Below are 23,613 nucleotides of genomic sequence, written 5' to 3' on the forward strand. Positions count from 1 at the left end.
TTTTTTTTTTTTTTTTTTTTTTTTTTTTGTGTGTGTGTGTGTGTATTTTTGTAGTGCCAGGGATCAAACTCACGGTTTTGTGCATACCAGCCAAACCCTCTGTATGGTTTGTGTCCGCATGTCCCCCAAAAGTCATGGGGTGGGCTTTTAGAGTTTATGATTGATTTATGATCCAATGTTGGGATTATGGGTGTGAGTGCTACACCTGCCCTGGGGCAGATAGTTTGCATACGTAAGGGAGAGAAAAAGGCTGCTTGTTGGACTTTTCCCTTTTGCTCTGGCTGCTTTTGCTGTTTTTCCACCGCCATGAACTGTTGCCCTCTGCCATGTGCCACCCTGCCTTGGAGCCAGCTGAATATGGACTGAAACCTCCACAGACGGTGAGTTAAATAAACCTTACCTTTCTTACCTATGGGTGTCGGTTATTTTGTCTCAGCAAAGAGAGAAAAGTAACCAAGACACCCTCTGACACTGAGCTATTCTTCCAGCTCTTTATTCTTAAAATAACCATTTTCTATTCTTTAACTGGATGACTCTTATTCATGTTTGCTTAAATTTAAATGTCATCACTACCTTGAAGCCTTATCTGTACCCTCCAAAAGAATGTACACTACAGCCATTTAGCTGAGGGTGAAGGCCTCATGACCCAATAACCTCTCAAAATCATTTCTCTAAAATGCCGTTAACATTGACTTTGGGGATTAAGTCTCCAACATATGAAAACTAGAGGACACATTCAAACCACAGAAGTGGCTGTGAACCTCCTAGAGGGAGACAAGTTAGGATACTATGCAGTTGGGAATGAGGTGAGATGGCACCGTGGCAGTGGACAGAAACAGACAGACTGGGGGATGAATTTTGAAGACATGGTTTTCACGGCTTGCTCCTAAACAGAGGAAGTAAGGCAGCACAGACAAGAATCAGTATGAATCCTGGGTATCTGATGAGAACAAATTTACTAAGGTGGGGAAGGGAAGGAAATATCTACTATCTTGGGCCAAGTCAGTTTCAGATGCCTATTATGTATCCAAATGGAAAATCTGCACAGAATAGGCATCTGATAAATACTTTTAATAGCTACCACTCTGAGGACAGTAAACTCACCTACAAATCAAATATAGGATAGAGCACTCAAACCCTAACTAACTCTACCTGCTTCCAAGGTTACAGAGAGACAAACACAAGGTCATTGAAATGATCAGATATCTCAATTCTTTTAATAAAATACATCATTTTTGGCTGTTTTTTGATTCTCTCTGGCCCACTTTTTAATAAAAGAATGTTGAATGTTATTTCAGAAGCTTTAGACAAATTTGCCAATTCAAGGACTTGCTCCACTTTTCTAGGCCTTAGAAACACCAGCGTGCGTGGTTTAGTGTCTTGAAAGCAGTCGGAAGGGACTCACCAAGTCACTTTCACTCAAAGACGTTCAATGCTGGACACAGACTCACGGAAACCGAATGCTTTGATGCTCTGGGCAACAACACACATTTTAACCTACTTTATCCACTTCATGATTCATATGTGCAAAGATAAAATCTACAGTGAAGTTGACCCTCTTTAGTTTTGAGTTTTGGTAACTACTTACAGTCAAATAGTAAGATACAGAACCAGTTCCTTACCCTAAAAATTTCTTTCAAGTCCTTCTGCAGTCAGTTCATCTCCCACTCACACTGCCTGGTGACCTCTGACTTATTTTTGATCCACTATTTTTTTAAACTCAAGCACAGCCCTATGAATTTGTGACTTTTATTCACAGTTCCTTGGCAAATTCCTATAAAAATAAAATTTCTTAAAAAGCATTATGTGTGAAATATTAGAATTACTTAGAAAGTATTTAACGACTTTTTTGAGAAGAAATCATCAACAAGGTATGATCAATATCTATGGTGAATGTTTAAGTGTCAAGAATTTATTACAGTGAAAGACACACTGCCGTAAATCCCCCTAAAAACACTCCCCCTCACTTGGAACACATTTATCCCACCATTCTGCCACTTTCTGAAGCAGTTCTGGGAAGTCCTCTTTCATGTCTTTGTCAGGTATGATAAAAAGTGTGAATGTTCCTGTCGAGCGCCGTCCACTGGGAAGACAGGCTCATAACAACATTATTCACTGTGTGACTTTTGGCTTTTCCCCGAATCAAAATGACCACAAAAGGTAAACGTGCTGCATGGATTCAGGACACTGAGGCAGCTACAACAGCACAACTAAAGACATTCATGAAAGAAGACTCCCAGAATTGCTTTGGAAAGTAGCAAGAATGACAGGATAAATATTTTTGAAAGGAAGAGGAGTATTTTGATGGGGATTAATGTCAATGTGTCTTTCACTATAATATTTTTAAAAAATTAAATATTATCCCTATTTTTCATCATATTCCCACTGTTAAGGAGTAAACAGAGTTGTCTAAATCAGGGTTTGTAACTTTTCTCTAAGAAAAGGTTTTCATCTAATTGCTTGAACAAAACCAGTATGACTTTTAATATATACACTCAAGTAATAGATTTATCACTGTCTCCTCAAAATAAAAGATATATATATATATATGTATATATATGTATATATACATATTTGTGTGTGTGTGTGTGTGTGTGTGTGTGTAGAGGAAATGTGTTTAAGGTACTCAAAAAGTAATTTATTAATTGATTCTTAATTGTTCTGAACGAATGAACATATCTTTCAAGGTATGAGCTAGAAATAGCTGCATATAACTCAGCACTTAAGGTACTGAGCTTAGGAATCAGAAAGACCTAGGTTCTGTTCACAGTTTGTATTCATGGGTTCAAACTCTGATCAAGTCACTTCAAGTCTTAGAATCTCAGTTCTTCCATCCATTAAGTGTGTATGGCAGTACTACCTATTTCATGTAGCATTAACACAATATTAGTATCAGGTCTGGCACATACAAGTTCTCAATAAATGTTAGTCATTGTGTACCAAATAGGATTTCTATTTCAAAATCATTAAAATAGTCTATTATTCAGAACTTATTTCGGAACAATAAGGAAAGTATCTTTATTTATATTTTATATATGATGAAGTAGAAAAAGATATAGTTGAATGGATCAACAAACAGCTCAGGTGCATACAGCTACAGAGAAGTGAGAAGCACGCGGCTGTTCTAAGAACTCCAGCAATTGAAACTCTCACACTGCCATTTTAAGAGCAAGATTTTCTTTCATGTATTTATTTATTGATTTTTGTGCCAGGGATTGAACTCATAACCTTGTACTTGCCAGTCTTGCATGTTTTTAAAGAAATAAGGAATTGTGCTTTATGATAAAAAGCATGGAAGATTTTTAGTCTGTTCTGGCTGTTGTAATACAGTATCATCAACTGGACGCTTATATACAACGATACTCATTTCTCACCATTCTGCAGCCTTAGAAGTCCAGCATAAAAGTACCAGCGATTAATTTTCTTATAAGGGTCTGCTTCCTCAAAGGCAGCCTTTTCCGAACTGTAACCTCACATGGTGGAAAGTGTGAGGGAACTTGCTGGGGTGTCTCTCATGAGACTAATTTCCTCCATGAGGGCTCTGCACCAGATCTAATCATATCCCAAAGGTCCTACCCCCTTCTGCTATTCTCTTTAGGGTTAGGGTTTCTACATATGAATTTTGTTGAGACATGTATATTCGGCCCACATGGATGAGAATAGGACAGATCTCCACGTTGCAGCTTTTCTTTCAATGTAGGGAAGGGCCTCTTATCCACCAACTTTTTTCTCTGTAAAGGGCAATATCACTAAATGGGAGCTCAAGTGGGAAGCTAGCCATGTGATAATGTTCAGATTGTCATTTTAAAATGGGAGTAAGTAATTTACATTTATTTCCATTTTATTTCTCAGAAACATAATCTTTTTCTCTTCAATGTTTTACCAGCAAATGGTACTTATAAAATTTTAAACTCAGATAGAAAGAAACTGAGAAAATATCTAGCCCAACTCTTTTATTTTAAGGTAAAGAATGAGGACCAAAAAGAAACTTACTAAAATAAAAGCCAAAGTGAGGGCTGGAGCTGCAACTCAGTGATAGAACACTTGCTTAGTATGTGTGAAGCTCATGATCCATTCCCAGCATCAAAACAAACGAAACAAAGCAAAACAAAAACCAACAAAACAGAACTTAGGCCAAGCAGAGCTCCAGACAGCAAGCATCAGACCAAGTCTTTCTGAGCTTCACCACCTAGAGTCTAATGTCACTAAACTCAAGCTAGCTGCTCCCAGTAAGAATGATCATGCCTCTCTAGTATAGAAAATGTAAATTGAAAATTCCCAGTTTCATTCCTAAAATTGTTTTTCCCTTTCCATTCATTATGTGAGTTTTAGAAGTGAATAAATTAAATCTTTCAGGCTACTAATAATCATTAAGGGAAACATCTGAATTCCATACACTAAAAAATGTGGTTAGAGATTACGAGATAAACTTTGACAAAACTTTAAAAAGAGATGTATACAAAATTAATCTGTACTGATAGAAATCAGAACAATGGTTGGTTGAGGGAAGGGCTTCACTGGGAAAGAGCGGGGGAAACCATTCTATAACAGAAATGCTCTAAATCTTGCTAGGGATGTGGTCAAACTATATACTTAAAATGTGTGCATTTCACAGTATATAAATTATATTTTAAAAAAAACTTATGTAAAAAACTACTCATGTAGAAATTCATCCAAAAGAGTGACTCAGTTGATGAAAAGCAAGGACCAAACCAATGGAGATCTTTTAAAAATATTGTGGCTAAATGCATTTCTGTTCAACTACTACATTCATGAGACTGAAGAGTTTCTTTCAGGCTATCCCAGTTAGTAGATTCTGCCTTCAATAACAATGAGGGTATTATTTTAAAATGGCATACACTACTGTGATAACATATCCACTGATTTGCACTGTCCAGTAAAGTAATCTGAAATTTAATACTTTATTCTAAAAACAAGATAACTTTTATTGATAAAGGTTGAATACAATGTGCACTAATTAAGTTTTCATCTATTTTCTGTACCTGTTTACTATGAATACCAAAGTATATACACAGACATTCTGCTACTGTATATTATACTTAGTAACAGTCTTCACAAAAACTATTTAAAAGACTAAAGAATTAACTATTTTCTGGTTGATGAGCACAAAATGTTGGCTGGGAACCAGGTGAACATGCACAGAGCCGGATGTGGTGGTGCACGCCTGTAATCCCAGCACTCAGGAGGCTGAGGCAGGAGGATTGTTGCAAGTTCAAGGCCAGCCTGGGCTACAAAGTGAGCTCAAGGCCAGCCTGAACTGCGTAGCGAGACCCTGTCTCAAAAAAAAAAAAAAAGAACCAGCTGAACACGCACAAAACTGGTTAAAGACACTTCTGCTAACATTTATCATAAAACAAGTAGAAGAAAAGGGCAAATTTAGAGTTCAAGTTATAGAAAGAAAAGGAAGGCCAAAAGTTCTCACCTCCTTCAGCAAAGTATATTTAAGTGATAAATTTTACTTCCACTTAGTAAAAGGTCTAGTACACTGCCTGGCACACACTGATAAAGGTAGCTGCTTAAGAAAACAATGAAGTCTATTACTGTCCTAATGAAAGATGGAGAGGAGAGTTACTGTCCCTCTCTTTCTCAATGGTCTTACCAGATCTGGCTTTACTTGGTGAATGAGGGGAAAGGACAGCCACATGGAGTGCAGGGTGGTGAGCACTGTGGAGAGCCAGGACTGCTGAACCTCACGGCTTCTTGGGATTCGGTGAATGTAGTATCTGCTATCCTAGGCAAAAACAGCAGAAATCCAAGTCAAGTTAACATCTGCAGAAAGAGAAAATACTTTATTTTTTATTTTCATTCTACCCCTTTCAAAGTTAAAGTCATAAAATCGATTTTAAAGCTTTACCTAACGTGTACATCATTGGGGTAAGAGAGAAAAGCTCCCAAATATCATTCAAAAACATGCTAAAGTAGGTTTTGCCCATACGTTTCTATAAAATATGTTATGGACAGAGAGGTTAACATGTTGATATACAAAACCGGTTTACAAATCAATACAAAGATAAAATCATACCAAGATGTGCAAAGAAGAGAGATATTTTCAAACAGAAGACACAGAAATAGCTAAGAAACATAAAAAGATGGTTAACAATGAAGCATACAAGAAAAGTCGTTCTTTTCATCTACTGGACTAATCATGATTGTAACTACGAAGTGTTGTTGAAGGTGTAGGGAAGTTGGCCTTTATATTCCCCGATCAAATACACTGGGACAACTTTTTGGAAGGGCAACCTGGAAGTACCTGTCAGAATTTTAAATGTGTCCACTCTGATGCAGCAGTTCTATTTCTACAAATATATCCTGCAGATTTACCCACCCATCTACCCACTGTATCACTGTATATATTTACAGAAATTGGAAACATTAAATATTCTCCAACAAGTTCATATAATAAAATACATGGAAGTATGTTAACATGACACATCTCTATGAATTTATATAGAATATATCACATTAAATGAAACCTCTAAGTTGTAAGACTATATGATCCAGTGTCTTTTAGCAAAAAACTCATGTGTACTTTTTATATACACATACTTTTTATATACACATGCATACATTAGTATTTGCATGGAGAAAACGTAGAACAAAAATGCCATAAATTATAGATAAAATAGAGGATATTTTCATTTGGCATGTTACATACATCTATGCTTGAAATTCCCAAGAATACATTATTATTTTAATTATCAGAGAAACCAATACTTTTTCCCCGAATCAAAGTTCCAGGTGTATTAGTCATCTATTGCTATCCCAAAATTTAGCAGCTTAAAATGATAAATACCTACTGTTCCTTACCACTTGTGTGGATCAGCAATCCAGGGGCGGCTTGGCTGGATCAGAACGTCTTGCTAACTTGAACCCACATTGTTGGCGAGAGCTACGAATAACTCAGGACGACTGAAGCTGGAAATCCACTTCCAGCACTGCCTGCCTACATCTCTGGTAATTCAGTGCTGGTGGCTGGCTGGCAGCACTTTCTACAGAGCTATCTGAACGTTCTCATTAACAGCTTAGAAGGTTAGAGGCACGTCACCAGGGGCATGACCTGGGAAGGTCTGTCTTTCTCCTTGACACCTCCCAGCTCTCTCTGCCCGCTGCTTGCCGAGAGGTGAACAGCTGCCCTCCACCCAGGCCTCCACCACGCTGCTCCTGCCTCAGAGTCCGCCGCCCACGGGGTGAGACTGTGAGCCCAAACCGACCTCCCTTCCTTTGAGCTGTAACTGCCGGGTACTCTTTCCCCACCAATGGGAAAGTGACTACGGTATTTACCCATCATTTATCTGAATGGATTCAAAGGCGTAAGGTACTTAACAGTGAACCGAAAACTAATGCTAGGTGGTTTCCAAGCTACAGAACATACAGGAGAAGTAAGCAATCAGAGTTAAACTTTTTTGAGGACTGTGCATGCTTAACTTGTGGAGACTGTTAATTGAAAACGAGCAGTAGGACAAGCAGTACTACACAGCCAAAAATCTGTTCTCAAAATCCTTTCAAGTCAGAATGTGTGATTAGGAAAGATGATGCATATATTACATAATATTCTCCTTTGATGTTCGAGAAAAGAATCAGAATAGTATTTCTGCATTAAGCTATTGTTATCCTCCAATTGTTATGAAATTTTATTTTTTCATAGAAATAAGAGTACTTTTTCATATTTTTATTAATATCTATTTGTATTACATTAAATAAAAAATAATAAAACTATTTGAAGTGAAGAAAATATACGAATATTCATACCACGAGGGATCAAACCAAAGTACTGTTGTTAAATAAGCTACTGAAAAACTTAAATTTTTTTTCCAGGTTTTAGAATTTCAGATGAGAAACTGTGGACCTTTATTATAAAATACACTTGAATCCAGTAAGATGTCATGCCACTGTGATTATCATGATAAAAATAACCCAGTGGAGTCTTCTAAAAGCTTTTGGATGTTACTTCCATCAAACTTTGTGGCCTGACCTCAGAATCTGAAATATTTTCTTTTTTAAAAAAAAGCATGGGTAGTTACCATGTTATTTTAATTTTTTCTTAAAAAATTATACATTAGCAGATTATATATAAGCAGAGTCCCCAGAGAATCAAAGGGTGATCATGCTCCCTCTGGTTCTTCTGATTTCATCTTAGCTCCAAGGAAGAAAATACTCAGGTTTGCAAAGGCAGGGGTGCTGATGAAGACAGCTTTCCTGGACCTGGACATGGAAGAAGACTCCACAGACTCTTGGCCATATGGTGTCACCTTGTACAGGAGTACACAAAGAGCCTACTACAAGAATGGTGTACGAGCAGCCTGAATTCACCAAGAAAAGGTGTTTGGGAAGTCCCCAGTCATTCTCAGACCAATGGAGACTGGACGCATGTTCCCGATGGGAACTATGGGGCCTGCAAGCTGTAAACTGAACCAACAGGCATGAGGGTAGTGACTGCAGGCTGATAAACTCTCTTTTACCTTCTGACTGCACCAGGGTAACTGATGTCCTTCCTGTATTGCCTACAGGAAACACTCAGAGCCTGACCACAGCAAAATCTGGAGAGATTTTATTTTACATAGTTTTAGAACATAGTCAAACATACAAAGAAGTCAATAAGAAAAAAATATCAATAGAAGCCTTTATTTTGGTCTTGACAAAAGTTCTTCTGAGGACAAAGGAATTGGACAAGGATTCAGAGAGCTGCAGTTTAGGTCTGAGTATGGCAGTTGACTAATAATTCCCTAAGGGTTGTGGCATCTGGAGAAATTCAAATAAAGGGCATCTTCATAGGCTTACAATGTTTGTTAATCTGTACCTTTGCTTGGAGGGAACTGTTTCTGGTTTTCTTTTATATCCGACAGTGGAATGCAGGACATAAAGATGCCCTGTCCATTTTATCACCCCTACCACATGTCCACTGTTATTCAGCATGACTCCAGCATGGTCTTCTTTTCCTAGATTCTTAGAGGGACCCAAGGAAAAAGTTCTTTTGAGGGATCTTATGGCTGTTAGGCTGGCTTTCAACCCATTCTACTGAGGCTAAGATATATATATATTTTCTTTTCCATATATTCAATGGGGTTTTTGACAATAACTCAAAACAGAACTATCTTATTTGCCAGAAAAGACAAGCTACTCTTTCTGCATGTTCAGGTCAGAAGTCAAATAAATGGAAAAGTAGAATCTATCAAAGATTTCCTGCATAAAAATAAAAGCTTATGTTGGGACTGACAGAGACAGGGGGAATAAAGGGCTTACCCCCATTTTTCTTGCTTGCAAAACTTTTATACACATTCCATAGCTATCTACTTATTCTACATGTTCCTGTTTGTACTCAACAAACATTTGCTGAATAGATAAATGACTATCATTACAGCTTCTAGAAGTCCAGTCTATGGTCTGTGCTGGGGAATTGAAATGGTTGGCTCTTAACTTCATGATATCTCAGAGTTGTAAGCAACCAACAAACTCAGTCTCTTCACTGCACACATGACAAAGCTGGACTTTCTCAATGTGACGGTGCTAGGATATGACTCAAGGTCTTCCGCATGTCTTGAAATCTGTGTCTGAATCACCATTCTATAGGCCTTTCTTCAATCTCTGTGCCTCACCCAGCACTTAAGAAGCTGGATAAACTTCCTATGGAGTTCATTCCTTCTATCACATTGCTCTAATGCATAGTGAACTACCCATCCTGACTCATGTCCTTTTCTTTCTTTGTCTTTCAACTCTTCTACTCAGTATCTTTACAACCTCAAACCCATAGAGCGTGCTGTCTCTTTTCCCAGCTCTGTGAGAACTGGGCTCCTTGCTTACTCCTCTTCGTCTCACGTGTCCTCTTCTACAGTGCAGCTTTGGGTTACCAGCCCCATCTACCACTGTTACCGATGACCCCCTCCCCCATCTCCTGAGCCTTTCTGGAGAAAAACCACAGCAGAAATATGGGACCTTAGAAATTTCCATACTTTTTCTATTGAAACTTAGGCCCCAAATTTCTTCTGGCAAGTTCTACTGTTTTGCTATTACTCTAGCTTGGTGGCCAAACTAGGTTGTATGGTCATAGAAAGGATGTTTATTTGTACAGTCCTTTCTGTCCAATGAGTATATCCTGAATATGTATATCCCTTGAAACATGATTCAGCGTCTCTCATTCAGTTACCCAAAGAAGGAAGACTTTTTCTTTCTACCATACAGAAAATATGTATCTTAGTGAACATCCTAACTATCTGGACTTCCTACTTAAGAGGGCCAGGAGCCATGTCATAATATTCTATGCCCATAGGGCCTCCCAATGCTCCCCAGGCATAGTTGATTGCTATACATTAAAATATGTAGTGTCAAGACAGACAAGAAAAGCAGAATGCTAAAAATAAATAAATAAAGTTGAGAAATGGATTTTTTTCAGGCTTCTAGTTTGTCTAATAAAAACAGTATATGACAATTTTAAATTTCAAAGTATATTCCAGAATGACATCACTGCTAAAAGCCACAAACATATCTGGCTTTAGATTTGTGAAAACTAAATAGAGGTTTATGGTGAATTAGATGGAAATAATTCACCAAAGAATCCAGATGGCATCATAAACCACAACAGAGCAAATTAAGTGGTCTATGAAGTCATTCTTTTTTGTTAGCACACACTGAAACATACTATACATTTATTATTTAATGAATGCCACATTATAACAGGATCTTGGAAACAAGGCAAAACTAAAATGGTAAAATTTCATTTAACCAAAACCAGTTTTAGCTTTCACATATATTTTTAAAATGTGTATTGGATAGTTCAACCAATCATTCTGAAGTCAAGATGACCAAAAGTTACCACAAAAAAATTTATACGCCTTCCTTCCAGTGCTTGGTAGATATCTGCTTCACGGTGGATGATGAAATGCCATGACGTGACGCAGCAAGGAAGCTGGGTCCCAGACTCAGTATCACTGATAAGCAGCTCTGTCACCTTGAGCAAAGCAACTCTTTTAGACCTCAGACTTCCACTGTGAAATGAGAGACCTGCCTCCGACCACGGAGCCCCGTTAGCCACCATGATCCCACAACTGGCTTTCAAGGCTGGCTTGTCCAAGACAAAGGAGGCTTGCACTCTAGCCCCTCCCCACGGTCTGCAGCCACTCCTGACCTCATCTTAAGATGCTCCTTCCTACCCAGTGGTGTCAGGATTCAAAAAAAAAAGAAAGGAAAAAGTAGTTTGTTTCTGAAAATATTACAGGACTCTTGTCTGAACCATTTTTAAGCCCTTTATAGTGAACATTTGTTACCTTTTTCCTCAGCCCTATTGATCCTTCTTTTGACAACACCCTGATTTTCCACTGGGCAACTCATTCTTCTCAAGTTCTCTGCCAGATGGGATTTGGTGTAGCTATCCCCTGCCTCCTTCACCCCCACCCTAGCTCAAGAGTAGCTTGGAGTGGCTTAAGCAACACCAAGGGTTTCTGTTGTTTTTTAAAATGTATGCTGAATAGTTGAAAAACAATCATTCTGAAATCAAGGTGACCATAATTTAACATGAAAATATTGACCATTTCTAGCCACAATGATTGGCTGAATGGTGGAAGCATAACATAAGTGGAGAACATGAGGCAGAAAATATTTACTGGGGCTTCTGGGAAAAGCAGGATTAATCTCCCACAAGCTATAAAAGACCCAGTTCTTCCTCAGGCAGTCTAGTACAAGGTAGTAAGCCAAGGTTTTGCTACCCTAATCCGAGAGCTTGGAGGTGGTAGCGGCAGTGCTGGGAAGAGCTCAGTGGAGCTGCCATTGCAGAAGACAAGGAAGAAAGACCCTATCATTACTGATATCTCTGGGCAGGTAAACCAAGTCTTATCAGAAATATTTTTCTTGTTTTATAAGTTGACAATTTCCCTTTATTGTTCCCTTTACTGTATTTGTTATGATGCTGGATTTCAGAGCTGTACTCTTCATGCTGAACACTGACTGACTGATTTATTCACTAATTAAATATCCAATGAGCATCTATCAGGTGACAGGAACTTGAGTACACAAAGGTGAACAGGACACTCTCAGGAACTCACCATGGTTTGGCTGGGCAACAGAAAAAATGGTAACTGCAAAAGATCTATCTCCCCATTTCCTAGTATCTACCTTTGATTTTGCTCTTTATTTATATTTTGGGTTTCTCCTATAAGAGAAACCAAGACCTCTGGCAAATTGGATGGTGACTAAGAGATGGAGGAGGGTGGGGGGAGAAGAGGATGAAAGAAGAATGAGATGAATTATATACATAAAGCAGCTCCCCATGAGGAATGTTACCATTTGGTCCTGCAAACATATACTAATAAAAATTGAGGAAAAAGAAAAACTGATAAATACAGCCAAAAAGATAAATATGAGACATAATTATTAAATGTAATGTTAGCAACCTACAAAACAATAAATCATAAGTTAGGTTTCTTAGAAGTGACAGCTGACCTGACTTGTTAGGGCTATAAAATTGGTCAGGCATGGTGAGGAGGTGTCTTCCAGACAAAAGCAGCAGCATATTCAGAGAAGAGGCATAAAAAAGCACAAAGTATTGGGAACCATATTTTGACATGTAAGAAGCAAGGTAGAGAGCAGCAGAAATTGGAGTTGGAGCAGAAAAGCCTACAAATCCACGTTAAGGGGCATGTGTTTGAATTTAAAGACAATGTGAGCCACCGACAGATGCTGAACAGGGGGAGTGAAGGGATCAAAAGTGCTTCAGCAAACTACGTTCCGGCAGCTATGAGAACAGACAAAAGGGAGGGGACATGAGCAGAGGAGGGAAGGCACTGGGAAATCACTGAAACAGTCAGCAGAGTGACGCTGAGGCCTCAAGGTCAGCCGCAGCATGAAAGCGGAGAGATGGAGAGGGTAAATGACGGAGAGGAGGAATTTCCGAAAGCAGGAAAGTTTAAGGCAACGCTCTCAGGTCTCCAGGTGGCTTATCATGCCCTAGGGCAGTGGTGGTGAGCCCATGGCATGCAGAACCCACGGCACGCATGCCGCAGCGGGCTGTCTGTTATCACTGAAAGCTCTACAAGGTTCACATCACTGCTCTAGGGAGAAAACAAAGAGCAAACAGGCTGAGAGCATGCCATTACTTCTTATGATCTGGTTTTGAGTATAATTTTGTGAGTTGATAAAGTATTCCCTAAGTACAAAATTCATTAATGTTAGAAAACATGTACAGGTACTTTTGAGATTAGAATGAGGTCTGACTTGAGCTGGGAACTTTGCTCAGTCACATGGCACTTCACCAGCCACCATGAGCTGAGAGCACCCACCATCTGCAGGGAGGGGTGAGCCCCTGAGCCCAGGGCAGCCCTCTACTTCAGTAACATGTTTACTACTCCGTCACCCTCACCAAGACTACAAGTCAGTCCTGCAGCACGGCCTTGAGCTTTTAGGGCTTGGGATTAAGGTGTACTTGGTGTACTGTAACTACCAGGCCCCAGAAGTGTCTCCAGAGTTACCAAAGCGCTGCTGTTTACGCAAAAGGAAGGTCACAGGGAATTCCCACACAGGCCACACCCTCATTCTGTAACAATAAAGAAGTGTGTTTGTGCTCACATTGTAAGTAACAGATTCAGTTATTTATCTCAGTCTGAACATTGGCTGTTAGAATGTCATTAATTTGCTTTAAAACACAGAAACAACAATAATATATTACAACATGTTACTTCTGCATGTTATATGGAAGTCTTAGTTCTAAAAATAGAGGAAAAAATAAGGTTTAGGGAGAAATATAAGAGATTAAGTTATGTGAAATACTTTAGTGAGCATCTCTAAATCTACCTGACACAATATTTCAATGACATTCACACAGTCACTGAAACAGCCTCATCAGGATTTCTTTTACAAAAAAATTATATATTTTCTTATTAAAATATTTTACTCTTTTAGACTGGCTGTCTTTCAAATTAGTTCCACCTTTTCCTATAACATAATACAGCTAATGTTTATTAGAACAAGGGGAGAGGCATACATACATTGGTCATGTTCTAAAACTGTAAATTAAAAACGTGAGTTATAATACATAGCTTACAAGCTGAAACAAAACCCCACAATTGTCATTACATTGTTTACAAACATTTCCCTCAGAACTTCCTAGGAGTTGAAGATTGACACCAAATGCGTTAAATTTAGAGATCTCAGGAAGTTTAGACAACCTCAGTCTACTGCATGAAGTTAGCACCCCACCTTGTGGAAAGCAGCAGGCAGCGTAAGCAGAAGCTTGTCAAGTTAGTTTCACAGGTTCTGACTGGTAAATCCTAAAGACACCAAACTGTAGTGAGACATACACAAACCAAAAATGCAACCCCTCAAAAAACAAAAACAAACCAAAAGAATTCCTATTTATGAAAACAACATCAAAACATTTACGCTTCCAAAATACAAGTATACTAGGCTCAAAATATTGGTGATTGTGATATCTGGGATCCTTAGTAAATAAATATTTCATATCAATACGTTGTTACTTCCATTGGGGCAGTACTGATTTGAATGTCATTTAGATACCTGAATGTGACTCCTTTTCTTGCTCTCTCTGAAGTTTTTGGTATCTTTATCGTTTTGAAATTGTAAATGACTTTTTTTTATTGTGGCTACAGGTTAGGTTAGGGTAAGGACAGTTTGAAGGTCATGTCCTTCTAGCTCTGGGAATTTACCCTGGTTCACTATCCTCGTTTTGTTTTGAACTTTTCTCCTGTTTCTTGTTCTTTCCGGTTAGTGGACCTTCAACATCTAGTTTAATTGTGTAACTTTATTTTTATCTATTGTTTTTATTCTTTTTATGTTTCAAATCAGAGTTCTTTAATGTAATTTTCCCAATCCTCTATGTATTTTTTTCTTTCCTGCAATCAAAACGTTAACACCCCAGTCAATATCTGGATTTTAAAAAAATCTTTCTTTTTTAAAGGTTATAACTGTCCTCTCCTTTCTCTGAAAATAATTTTAAGTACCCCCCGACACACACATGTAAACACAGCCTTCACTGCCCTTTTCTGATTCCTTCTCTCCAAGTTCCTTTTGCTCATTGTAGTTTTAGTTTCTTTATGGTACAGGCATTTCCCCATATCGCTGGCCATCTGTAGATACTGGTTCAAACCAGTCACTGGTAAGGAGGAGGAGTGTGAGCTGTCATGTGACAGAGTTGGGGAGGGCATGCAGTAATACCTAGCAGATGGAGACCAGCGTTGCTAAGCGGTTGACAACACACAGGACATTCCCCTACAACAAAGATTTACTCAGCTCAAAATGCCAACACTGGCAAGACTGAGAAGTCCTGGCTCCTATTAATGAATGTGGCATTGAAGGGCAGACGGGAAGCTCTGTGTTACTGGGCAGGGCTCATTAAAGAGTGAAAAATAGTCAGGATCCACGTGTTAGAATCCATAGTTCTGTTCTTTTTGGCAAGTCAGTTTCTTCAAAACTAACCCTCAATTTCCTGCCTGGAGGATATAAATGTGTTCTGGGAACTGGTACGGAAATGAATCCAAGTATCGATACACGTTAGGGGGACAGAGTAAGTATGCACTCCTCTGAAGCTATTTTCAGGGTACTATTTCACACCATTCTCACTTTGGCTTGGTGCTTCTGAAGCCAAAACCTCCTCAGTCTAACCTCTCCAGGGTTAAAGCTCTGTTTTCCCACCTGTGGAGGGTATGGAGGCTGGGTGTCTAATTGCTCTGTAGGCAAACTTCAACCAAGAGGCCTGTTTTCAGCCCCACCCTGTAACCCGGGCTCCAGAGGAACCTAAACACTTGTATTCTTTATTCGTGAGCGTTAGCACTGCTCAGTGATGCTATTACTAACAAAGGCTTAAGGTTTCCGGTATTTATGCTCTTTCCTCTCCAACTGCATCAAGAACTTTTTCAGGCCAAGAAGCCCTTCCTTTTCATACTTGTATTCTTTATAGAACTCAGTATAAATCTGCATACAGAAACTGCTTAGGGTCCACATTTGGTTTTCAAAAAGGATTTTACTTTCGGGAAGCAAAGGTTGCAGTAAGCTGTCCAGCCTATCTCAGACAAAGCACAGTATCTGAAACAAAATACCAGAACTGCTACCTCAATAGGATGCCTGGTGAAGAAAGCCTTTATTTTTTTTTCTTGGTACCAGAAATTGAACTCAGGACCTTGTGCTTGCCAAGCAGGGGCTTGTGCCACTGAGCTATGTCCTTGGCCCCTTTCTTTTCTTTTCTTTTCTCTCTTTTAAGAAAGCCTTTAGAATAGAACTTTCTCAGTGGGTATGGTGGTGTACATCTGTGATCCCGGCTATTTGGGAAGCCAAGACAGGAAGATCACAAATTCAAGATCAGCCTGGACAACTCAGAGACCCAGTCTCAACATTAACACTGATACTAACAGTAGTAGTAGCAGCAGCAATGATAATAGTAAAAAGCCAGGCTGTAGCTCAGCAGTCAAGCCCTTATCTAGTATGTGCAAACACCTGGGATCAGTCCCAAGTACTGCAGAAACAAACAAGCAACAAAACTTTCTCCAGGTGGACGAACTACTCCAAAGATATAGAAAGCCTTTCCAAATTCAAGAACGGAAAATCATGCCTAGCAATAACACGATATTTCCAAAAACTAAATGGAGAAGCCTTTCTCCATCTGCCCCTCCCGCTCGGGTTAGTCCGCGACACTGGAGATCTCCACGCTCTCCTCTCCGACGCGCTAGAGTTCAGTCCTCCACTGCCTCCAGTCCTAGTCTGGTCTCAAAATTCAGCCGTGTGCTGCCACCTGGTGGCGCCACAAAGAGATGTCGTCGACTTGGGCTAGGAGGCGGCTAAGGAAAACGATACAGTACAACAGCAGAAATTCACCACACTAAGAGATTTTCCAGGACAGTTCTGTACTTTCCTGCGGTAAGAAGAAAGGGAAAGTGAGGTGGAGAAGAAAGATTGGGGAAACAGAGACGAAGGAGAGGGAGAGGAAGCGAGTGTGTGGATTTAAGGAGGTTTTGAATCAGTGCAAGGACAGCCTGGGAAGACCCTTTGAGTGCCAGGAGTGTCTAGGTCCTCCGGCCACGACAGGGGCTGCTGACTGGTTTGGACGACAGAACACACAGGGTTAGGGTCAGGGTCAGGGTCAGGGCGCTCCGCGGAGGCACTTCCCAGGGTCAGCGACGGCAAAGCAACTTCATTCCCAAAATTGATCACAGTGAAAACTTTGAAGTCGTGTTTGATTCTTTTTTTTTTTCCTCCAAATCCCCCTATTCCTACCCTCACTGGTGTAAGGCACAAAATCTCCTGCTGGATTGCTGCGCCAGCCTCCCAGCTGGATTCCCTGATTTCAACCTTGCCTGCATGTAACACAGCAGTGAGAGTGATCTGTCTAAAGCAGCAGTCAGACATGTCACTCCTGAGCAAAACCTCCTCAGAGCAGGAGGAGACATTTAACACGACCTGCGAGGCCCTCTGCTGCCCGGCCCTCCCCGCCTCTCACCCCTCTCCTCTTGTCTCTCCCTCAGACCCTGGGACGCTGCCATCCACCCGCCTCAGGCGTCTCTGCAGACCATCCCCTCTCCCTGAAATGCTGTTTTCCTAGCTGTCGCCGTCTTCACGGGCCTACGAGTAGTTGAACCTCCTGCCCCACAACACCACCCCAGGCTTGCGCAGCCCTCTCTCAGCTGGGACCGTTTTCCACTAGCTTCAGTATTTTCCTGCTCACTCACTCGTGTCACACGTCTTCTCATCCGGCTCAAGCTCAGTACGCACCATGACGGCAGAGTGTTCCCGCACGGCTTTGTTCACGGGTGCACTGTAAATCTGGAGAAACTGAAAATATGAGTCCTAAATTTCTGGTATGGCCTGCAATGCCTTCTGTCATCTGGCCCCTGGCTTCCGTACTTATTTACATCAGTATTTAATTTCTCTCAGTAAGATTTCACTATTGTATCCACTTATTCCTTTTATGAAAGATCTTTTCCCACTTTAATATATAAGGTACTTTTTTATTGTTTTCTCTAGTAGTTAATGCTAGCATATAAGAGAGTTACTGAGTTTTGCGTATTAAGATTGTACCTGAGACTTCTAAACTTCTGTTACTGGTCTTTCTTGTTTCTATATATTTATAGAATATATGACTTTATTTCTTCTTTTTTAGCATTAATACCTCTTATTTTACCTTAGATGAAAGATCAAAATAATATATATGACTAGAGGCAGTTATTTTTATTTTGGTTTTGATTTTAGAGGTAATGCCTCTTAGCACACATTGACTTTTGGCTTTATATACACTTTTTCATATTAAGAAAATCACTGAAAATGTTAGAATAGTGCAATGTTTTAGGAAGCTAAATGTGGACAGCCCTGTGTATTAATGTGATTCAAGAAGACTAGGGTCTGAAGCAACAGCAGCATTTATAATGTTTCTATATAATAGGCCTTTCAGTACTGAAATTATTTAAAAATATGAATCGGGGGGCCAGGAATACAGTTCAGCAGAATTGTGCCTGCCTGGCAAGCATGAGATCCTGAGTTCAATTCCTGGTACCAAAGGGGAAAAGAAAATGAATTGAGGACACGGCTTTTATTTAAAGGAGAAAAAAGGCAGTTTTGGATACCCATTACATAGGTTTCTACCCCTCACATTCATACTCTCCTAATTTCTATGAGTACTACAAAACAGGAATTCAACAATCTGCTAGAATGCTACAGAAAGAAAGGGTAGAGAGGTCCTTTAATATTACCAAGTTATTTAACTTGGGCTTATTTGTTTTTTATGTTTTTTTCCCCAATTAAAATAATATCCACACTTACTGTGGAAAACTTGAAAAGTTATAAGAATATTTGGGGACTGTAAGTATGCATTCTCATAGTAATTAGCGAGAAACTAAGAACAAGGAAATGTTACATCATTACTATAGATTACTAAGCAATCATTAGAAGGTACAAGGTAGACCTGACCTATCAACATGGAAAGCTATGAGGCAGTGTTTTGTTTTTGTTTTGGTGGTGCTGGAACAAAGGCCTTATACATGGCAGGCAAGTGTCCTACCACCGAGCTGTAAACTCAGCCCAAGATGCACAGTTTAGTAGACAAGACATAGGGCGTGCTTTATAAGCTAGCTATAACCCACTCCAACAAACCCCCAACATGGGATTGCTGTACATGTGCACAGGTAACCCATAACACCTGATCATAGGCCGGGCCCTCCCCGCCTCTAGTGGGAGGAAGAAAGCACTGGCAGGAGAGAATTTCAGCTGGTACAGTGGTTACTTTATACCCTTCTCTATGTCTAAAATTTTAAAGTCAAGAAGCAAATACACAAAAAAGAAAAAAATTAGAAAGAACAGGAAAGAGGAAAGAACCAGAAAAATGCACACTGCCAGTTACTTCTGGGATATACAGTAAACATGTGCTGAACTAACTGCTTAGCACAGTGTCTCGTATGAAGTCAGCACTCAGGTAACAGTCATAGAATCTAAAAGGCCAAATCATGGTGTGACAGAAGTTACAAGGAGTTAAGGCTTGGTTGTCAAGGGAGAAGCTTCGAGACAAAGCTCAGCTTCAAAGCAAATAAAACCCACAGTGCAATGCCTGAGCCTCATTTCCTTCCATGTTTTGCAGAGTAGGAGGCTGGAGAACAGCTCAGTGAGAACACAGTTTCTCTCCATGAAGAAAGCTCTGCTCTGAGTTACCATTTACCTTTATATAGCTCTGACAGTTGGTTCTATTTGGGAAGATTACTATACAATTTTTACTGAAAGATATTACTTTTAGCTACTCTTTACTTTAGAACTAATCCCAGTGGAAATTAATTTTTCTTTAGAAGGATTTCAAGATGTTTTTTCATGTAAGTAATTTCACAGCCAAACTTTTTTTTGGCGAGGGGATGGGAGAGCTTCTCTCTTCATACTTTTCTAGTCTCATTTGCTGGTGGTCAAGGGAAGCCTGTTTCTCATAAAAATGTAAACCACCTGGAGAAACACAGGTTAAACAATAGAGTTAAAAAATATACCAGGAATAATTACTTCTCTCTCTTCTTGTGTAATTGTAACTAGGGTGAATTAAAACATACAAAAGACATTAAATGCCATTAAAAATAAACTGAATCAAAGGAATCAGGAGAAATTTTGATGAAGATTCTGCAACAAAAGTAGGCCATCTCTAACTTTTAATTAGTAAAATGATGTTTTTAGTTTAAAAATTAGGCTTAAAAATATGGTAAATGCTAACATTAATTTTTCTATAAACCACAAAAACATTTAATGATTTATTAAATAATTTGAATTCAGAATAAGTGATAAACCAAACAAGAGAAAATTCCTGTTACCCGAGTGACTCGAAGTTATTAATGCAGTAATCTGCATCTTCTGATTTCTGGGAAGTTCTTTATGTTTTTGGAAGATCAAGCCTATGCTGAAAATGTAGGTTTTGGCTTCTCACCAGGACAAAATGTAAATCAATGCACTTTTGTTCCTGATTTGGTCAGAGTGATAGGGATGACACCCCACTCAAGTATACAAAATGGTTACTGTACTGTTAATGCTTTATCATGGTGCACATTTTCTAGTTCAATTAAGAAGTCTAAAAAATTAAATCATCCCTAGACAGTTCAAGACCTATAGCACAGATTATTGATAGTAAGGAAACTGTACTTGGTAAGGTTACATCAGAAAACAAAACATGAGGAAAACCAGAGGAGGGCAGAGTGCTATTTGCATGAATGGTAAAGAACAAGCACCCGGAGGGTACATCAAGACTTTAATTGGGCACTAAATCTGACTTTGCTTCTGACAGAATGGCAAAGGAAACTAACTTGAAAACCTTCTGTGAGTAAATTAAAATGTTGTAAGAAATATAACAATGTATTTTTTTTACCTGAACTGTGAAGAAGGGAAGGAAAATGTCCACCTGCCAGAAGCAAGAAGCAAATGACAAGGAAGAGAGGCCTGTGACTCTGAGGTCTGGGGAAAGAGGCAAAACTGGACAGAAGAACTAGGCTCGGCTTAGCAACCCTGCAGGTTAGGGAACAGAGGCCTATTAAGGAACAACAAACTGGCCATGGCGCCCCATGGCAACACCAGCTCCCTGTATTGGCGAGAGTGCCCTGAAGTGCAGTTCTTAATCCTCTTGGGTCTTCTATTACTGAATCCTTGGGTAATGAAATCCCATTTCTTCTTCCAAGTACAACCATCTACATGTAAACGGCTTAAAGAAGCAAAATTAGGAATGAATCTGTACAGCTATAACACAGATTACAAAAACTGTAATAGAATATTATGAAAAGTAATTATGCTAAAATGTTTCCAAACTTACATAAAATGAATACATTTTAGAAAAATATCTCAACAACATAGAAAAAATTGAAAACCTGAAGAAGAAAGTCTTGAGTGCCATGATCATAACACTAAGAACACAAATTGTCTAAGTGGTTTTATTAACAAATTTAATAAACCTTTAAAAAAATTCTATTCTTACACAAATTCCTCCTGAAAACAAAAAATTATGTACACTCCACAACTCGTGTCGTGAGTCTATGTACTTTCAAGACCAAAACTAAAGAAGAGTACAAAAGAAAAGGCAATCTTGCTCATAAACATGTTAAAAAGTATAAAAAATATGTTTAAAGACCAAATTTAGTAATATATTAAAATATAAAACACCATAAGCAAACCAGGTTTATTCCAGGCACTCAAGAATAGTTCATACCGTATTAACTGTCTACATAAAAAGATGAAATTAAAAAAATTATACTAACATTTCAGGTGCAGAAAAGGCATCTGATAAAAATCAACAACCAGCTGGATATGGTTGTACACACTTGTCACCCAGCATTCTGAGAGGCTGAGGCAGGAAGACTGCAAGTATGAGCCCAGCTTGGGCAACTAAGACCCAGTCTCAAAATTTAAAAATTTAAAAAATTCCCTAGTACCACATATACACACAAATAATTAAAAGAAAACCTGTTGGAATATTTTTAAAATCAGAATGAATAAAAGGATGAACAATAAACTGCTTTTATTTGTCACTTCTGTATTTATAACAAAATAAAAAAGCATTCATACAAGAAGAAAGAATCAGAATAGTTTCTATTTGATGAGACAATCTTCATAGATAACAACAATTTATAAACAGATTGTCAGGATTAATTAGATTGTGGCAAGGTAGCTCTTGATAAGATGGCTGTATAAAAATCAATTGTATGGGGCTGGGGATTTAGCTCAGTGGCACAGCACCTGCCTGGCAAGTACAAGGTCGCAAGTTTGATTCCTGGTACTGGAAAAAAAAAAAAATCAATTGTATTTCTATATACCATGACACAGGAAATTTCATTAAAGATTTATAATAATACCAGTAACAATATATCTAAAAATAAACACAACAAAAGATATACAAGACTTATGAAGATAATTAGAAAATATTAAAGCAAAATTTTAAGGGACAGCTACATAAAGGATAGATATTTTGGGATAGAAAGACATGATCCTAGAGAGGCAAGTTCTTTCCAAACTGATGCTTTCAATATAATTCAAATAAAAATGCCAGTGCTCTGACGGAACTTGTCAAAGCTAATTTAAAAACCTATGCCAAAAAGAAAGACTAAGTCTAGAGCAATAGCACATGACTGCAATCTCCACTACTTAGGAGGCTGAGGCAGGAGGATTTCAAATTTGAAACCAGCCTGGACAACTCAGTATGACCCTGTCTCAAAATAAAACAAAATAAAATGGGAAGGGAAAATAGCTCCATGGTGGAGTGTTCCTGGGTTTATCCTGAGGGAGGGGAGAACAACTAAACCACTTCTGAAGAATAAGGAATTTGGTATTAGCTCAGTATAGATAAATGAACCAGGAAACAGAATAGAGAGTTAACATACAGACCGTGTATACAAAGAAAGCTGATATAATAGTGATGAAAAATCAATGGGGAAAAGACTGTTTAATAAATGGTACTGCACTGGGATAGCTGTCTTAGCATATGAAAACTAGATCTCCTTCAAACATTATACAGAAAAATCCATTTCAGATAGGTTAAATACCAAGATGGAAAGAAAAACCTTGAAACTCTGACCTTAAGGTACTAGGAGAAAGTATAAATTTGGACTCCTAAAGGAAAATATAAACATTAAAAGGAAATATAAACATTAAAATCTAACTGTTCATCATAAAACAATGAAAGAATAAGCAGGAAGAAAATATATATGAGAGAAAAAGAGAAATATATATATATGTATATATTTGTAATCTGTGACAAATGATTGATATACAAAATAGACAAATGTTAAAAATAGAAGAAAATGGTCCTAAACTGAAGAAAGAGCTAAGAGTTCACTGAAATACAGAAAGAAATAATGAGAAAACAGACAAGTGAACATGATCTGGTTAAATTTAAATTCCAAGGGTGAGAATCAAACTGGCATGAAACATCTCTTCTGGAACCCTTAACTGCTACAAGGGAGGGGGCAAGTAGGGTATCTTCAGACATATGAGGGAAGACATTGTGTCACTACAATTAGAGCTGTACAGCAAGCCAAACAGCTGAGGAGGTATAATGTCACAACAAAGATATTCTCAGGTATGGAAAGACCCTCGAAACACACTGGCCTTGTAACCTTTCCAATAAAAACGTATTCAAAGACATACCTGAGCCAAGTATGA

At 38.7% G+C, this 23,613-nt stretch overlaps 1 protein-coding gene across 5 annotated transcripts in view; it reads right to left on the reverse strand.

Annotated features, from left to right (window-relative positions):
- Positions 1–23,613, reverse strand: part of Alg14 (ALG14, UDP-N-acetylglucosaminyltransferase subunit) — a 111,355-nt gene that overhangs the window by 66,572 nt on the left and 21,170 nt on the right. For 4 of the 5 annotated variants that reach the window (XM_013516477.1, XM_013516478.1, XM_013516480.1 and 1 more), the window contains exons 3-4: positions 17,725–17,784; positions 5,621–5,752 (exon numbers count right to left, since the gene is read on the reverse strand). In XM_013516477.1, the coding sequence (XP_013371931.1) occupies positions 5,621–5,752; positions 17,725–17,784 (192 nt within the window). The remainder of the gene's footprint in view (positions 1–5,620; positions 5,753–17,724; positions 17,785–23,613) is intronic. The other variant, XM_013516479.1, reaches the window with a different exon arrangement.

The sequence above is a fragment of the Chinchilla lanigera genome, unplaced genomic scaffold (genome assembly GCF_000276665.1).
Source record: "Chinchilla lanigera isolate Chin_1 unplaced genomic scaffold, ChiLan1.0 scaffold00034, whole genome shotgun sequence".
Taxonomy (NCBI): domain Eukaryota; kingdom Metazoa; phylum Chordata; class Mammalia; order Rodentia; family Chinchillidae; genus Chinchilla; species Chinchilla lanigera.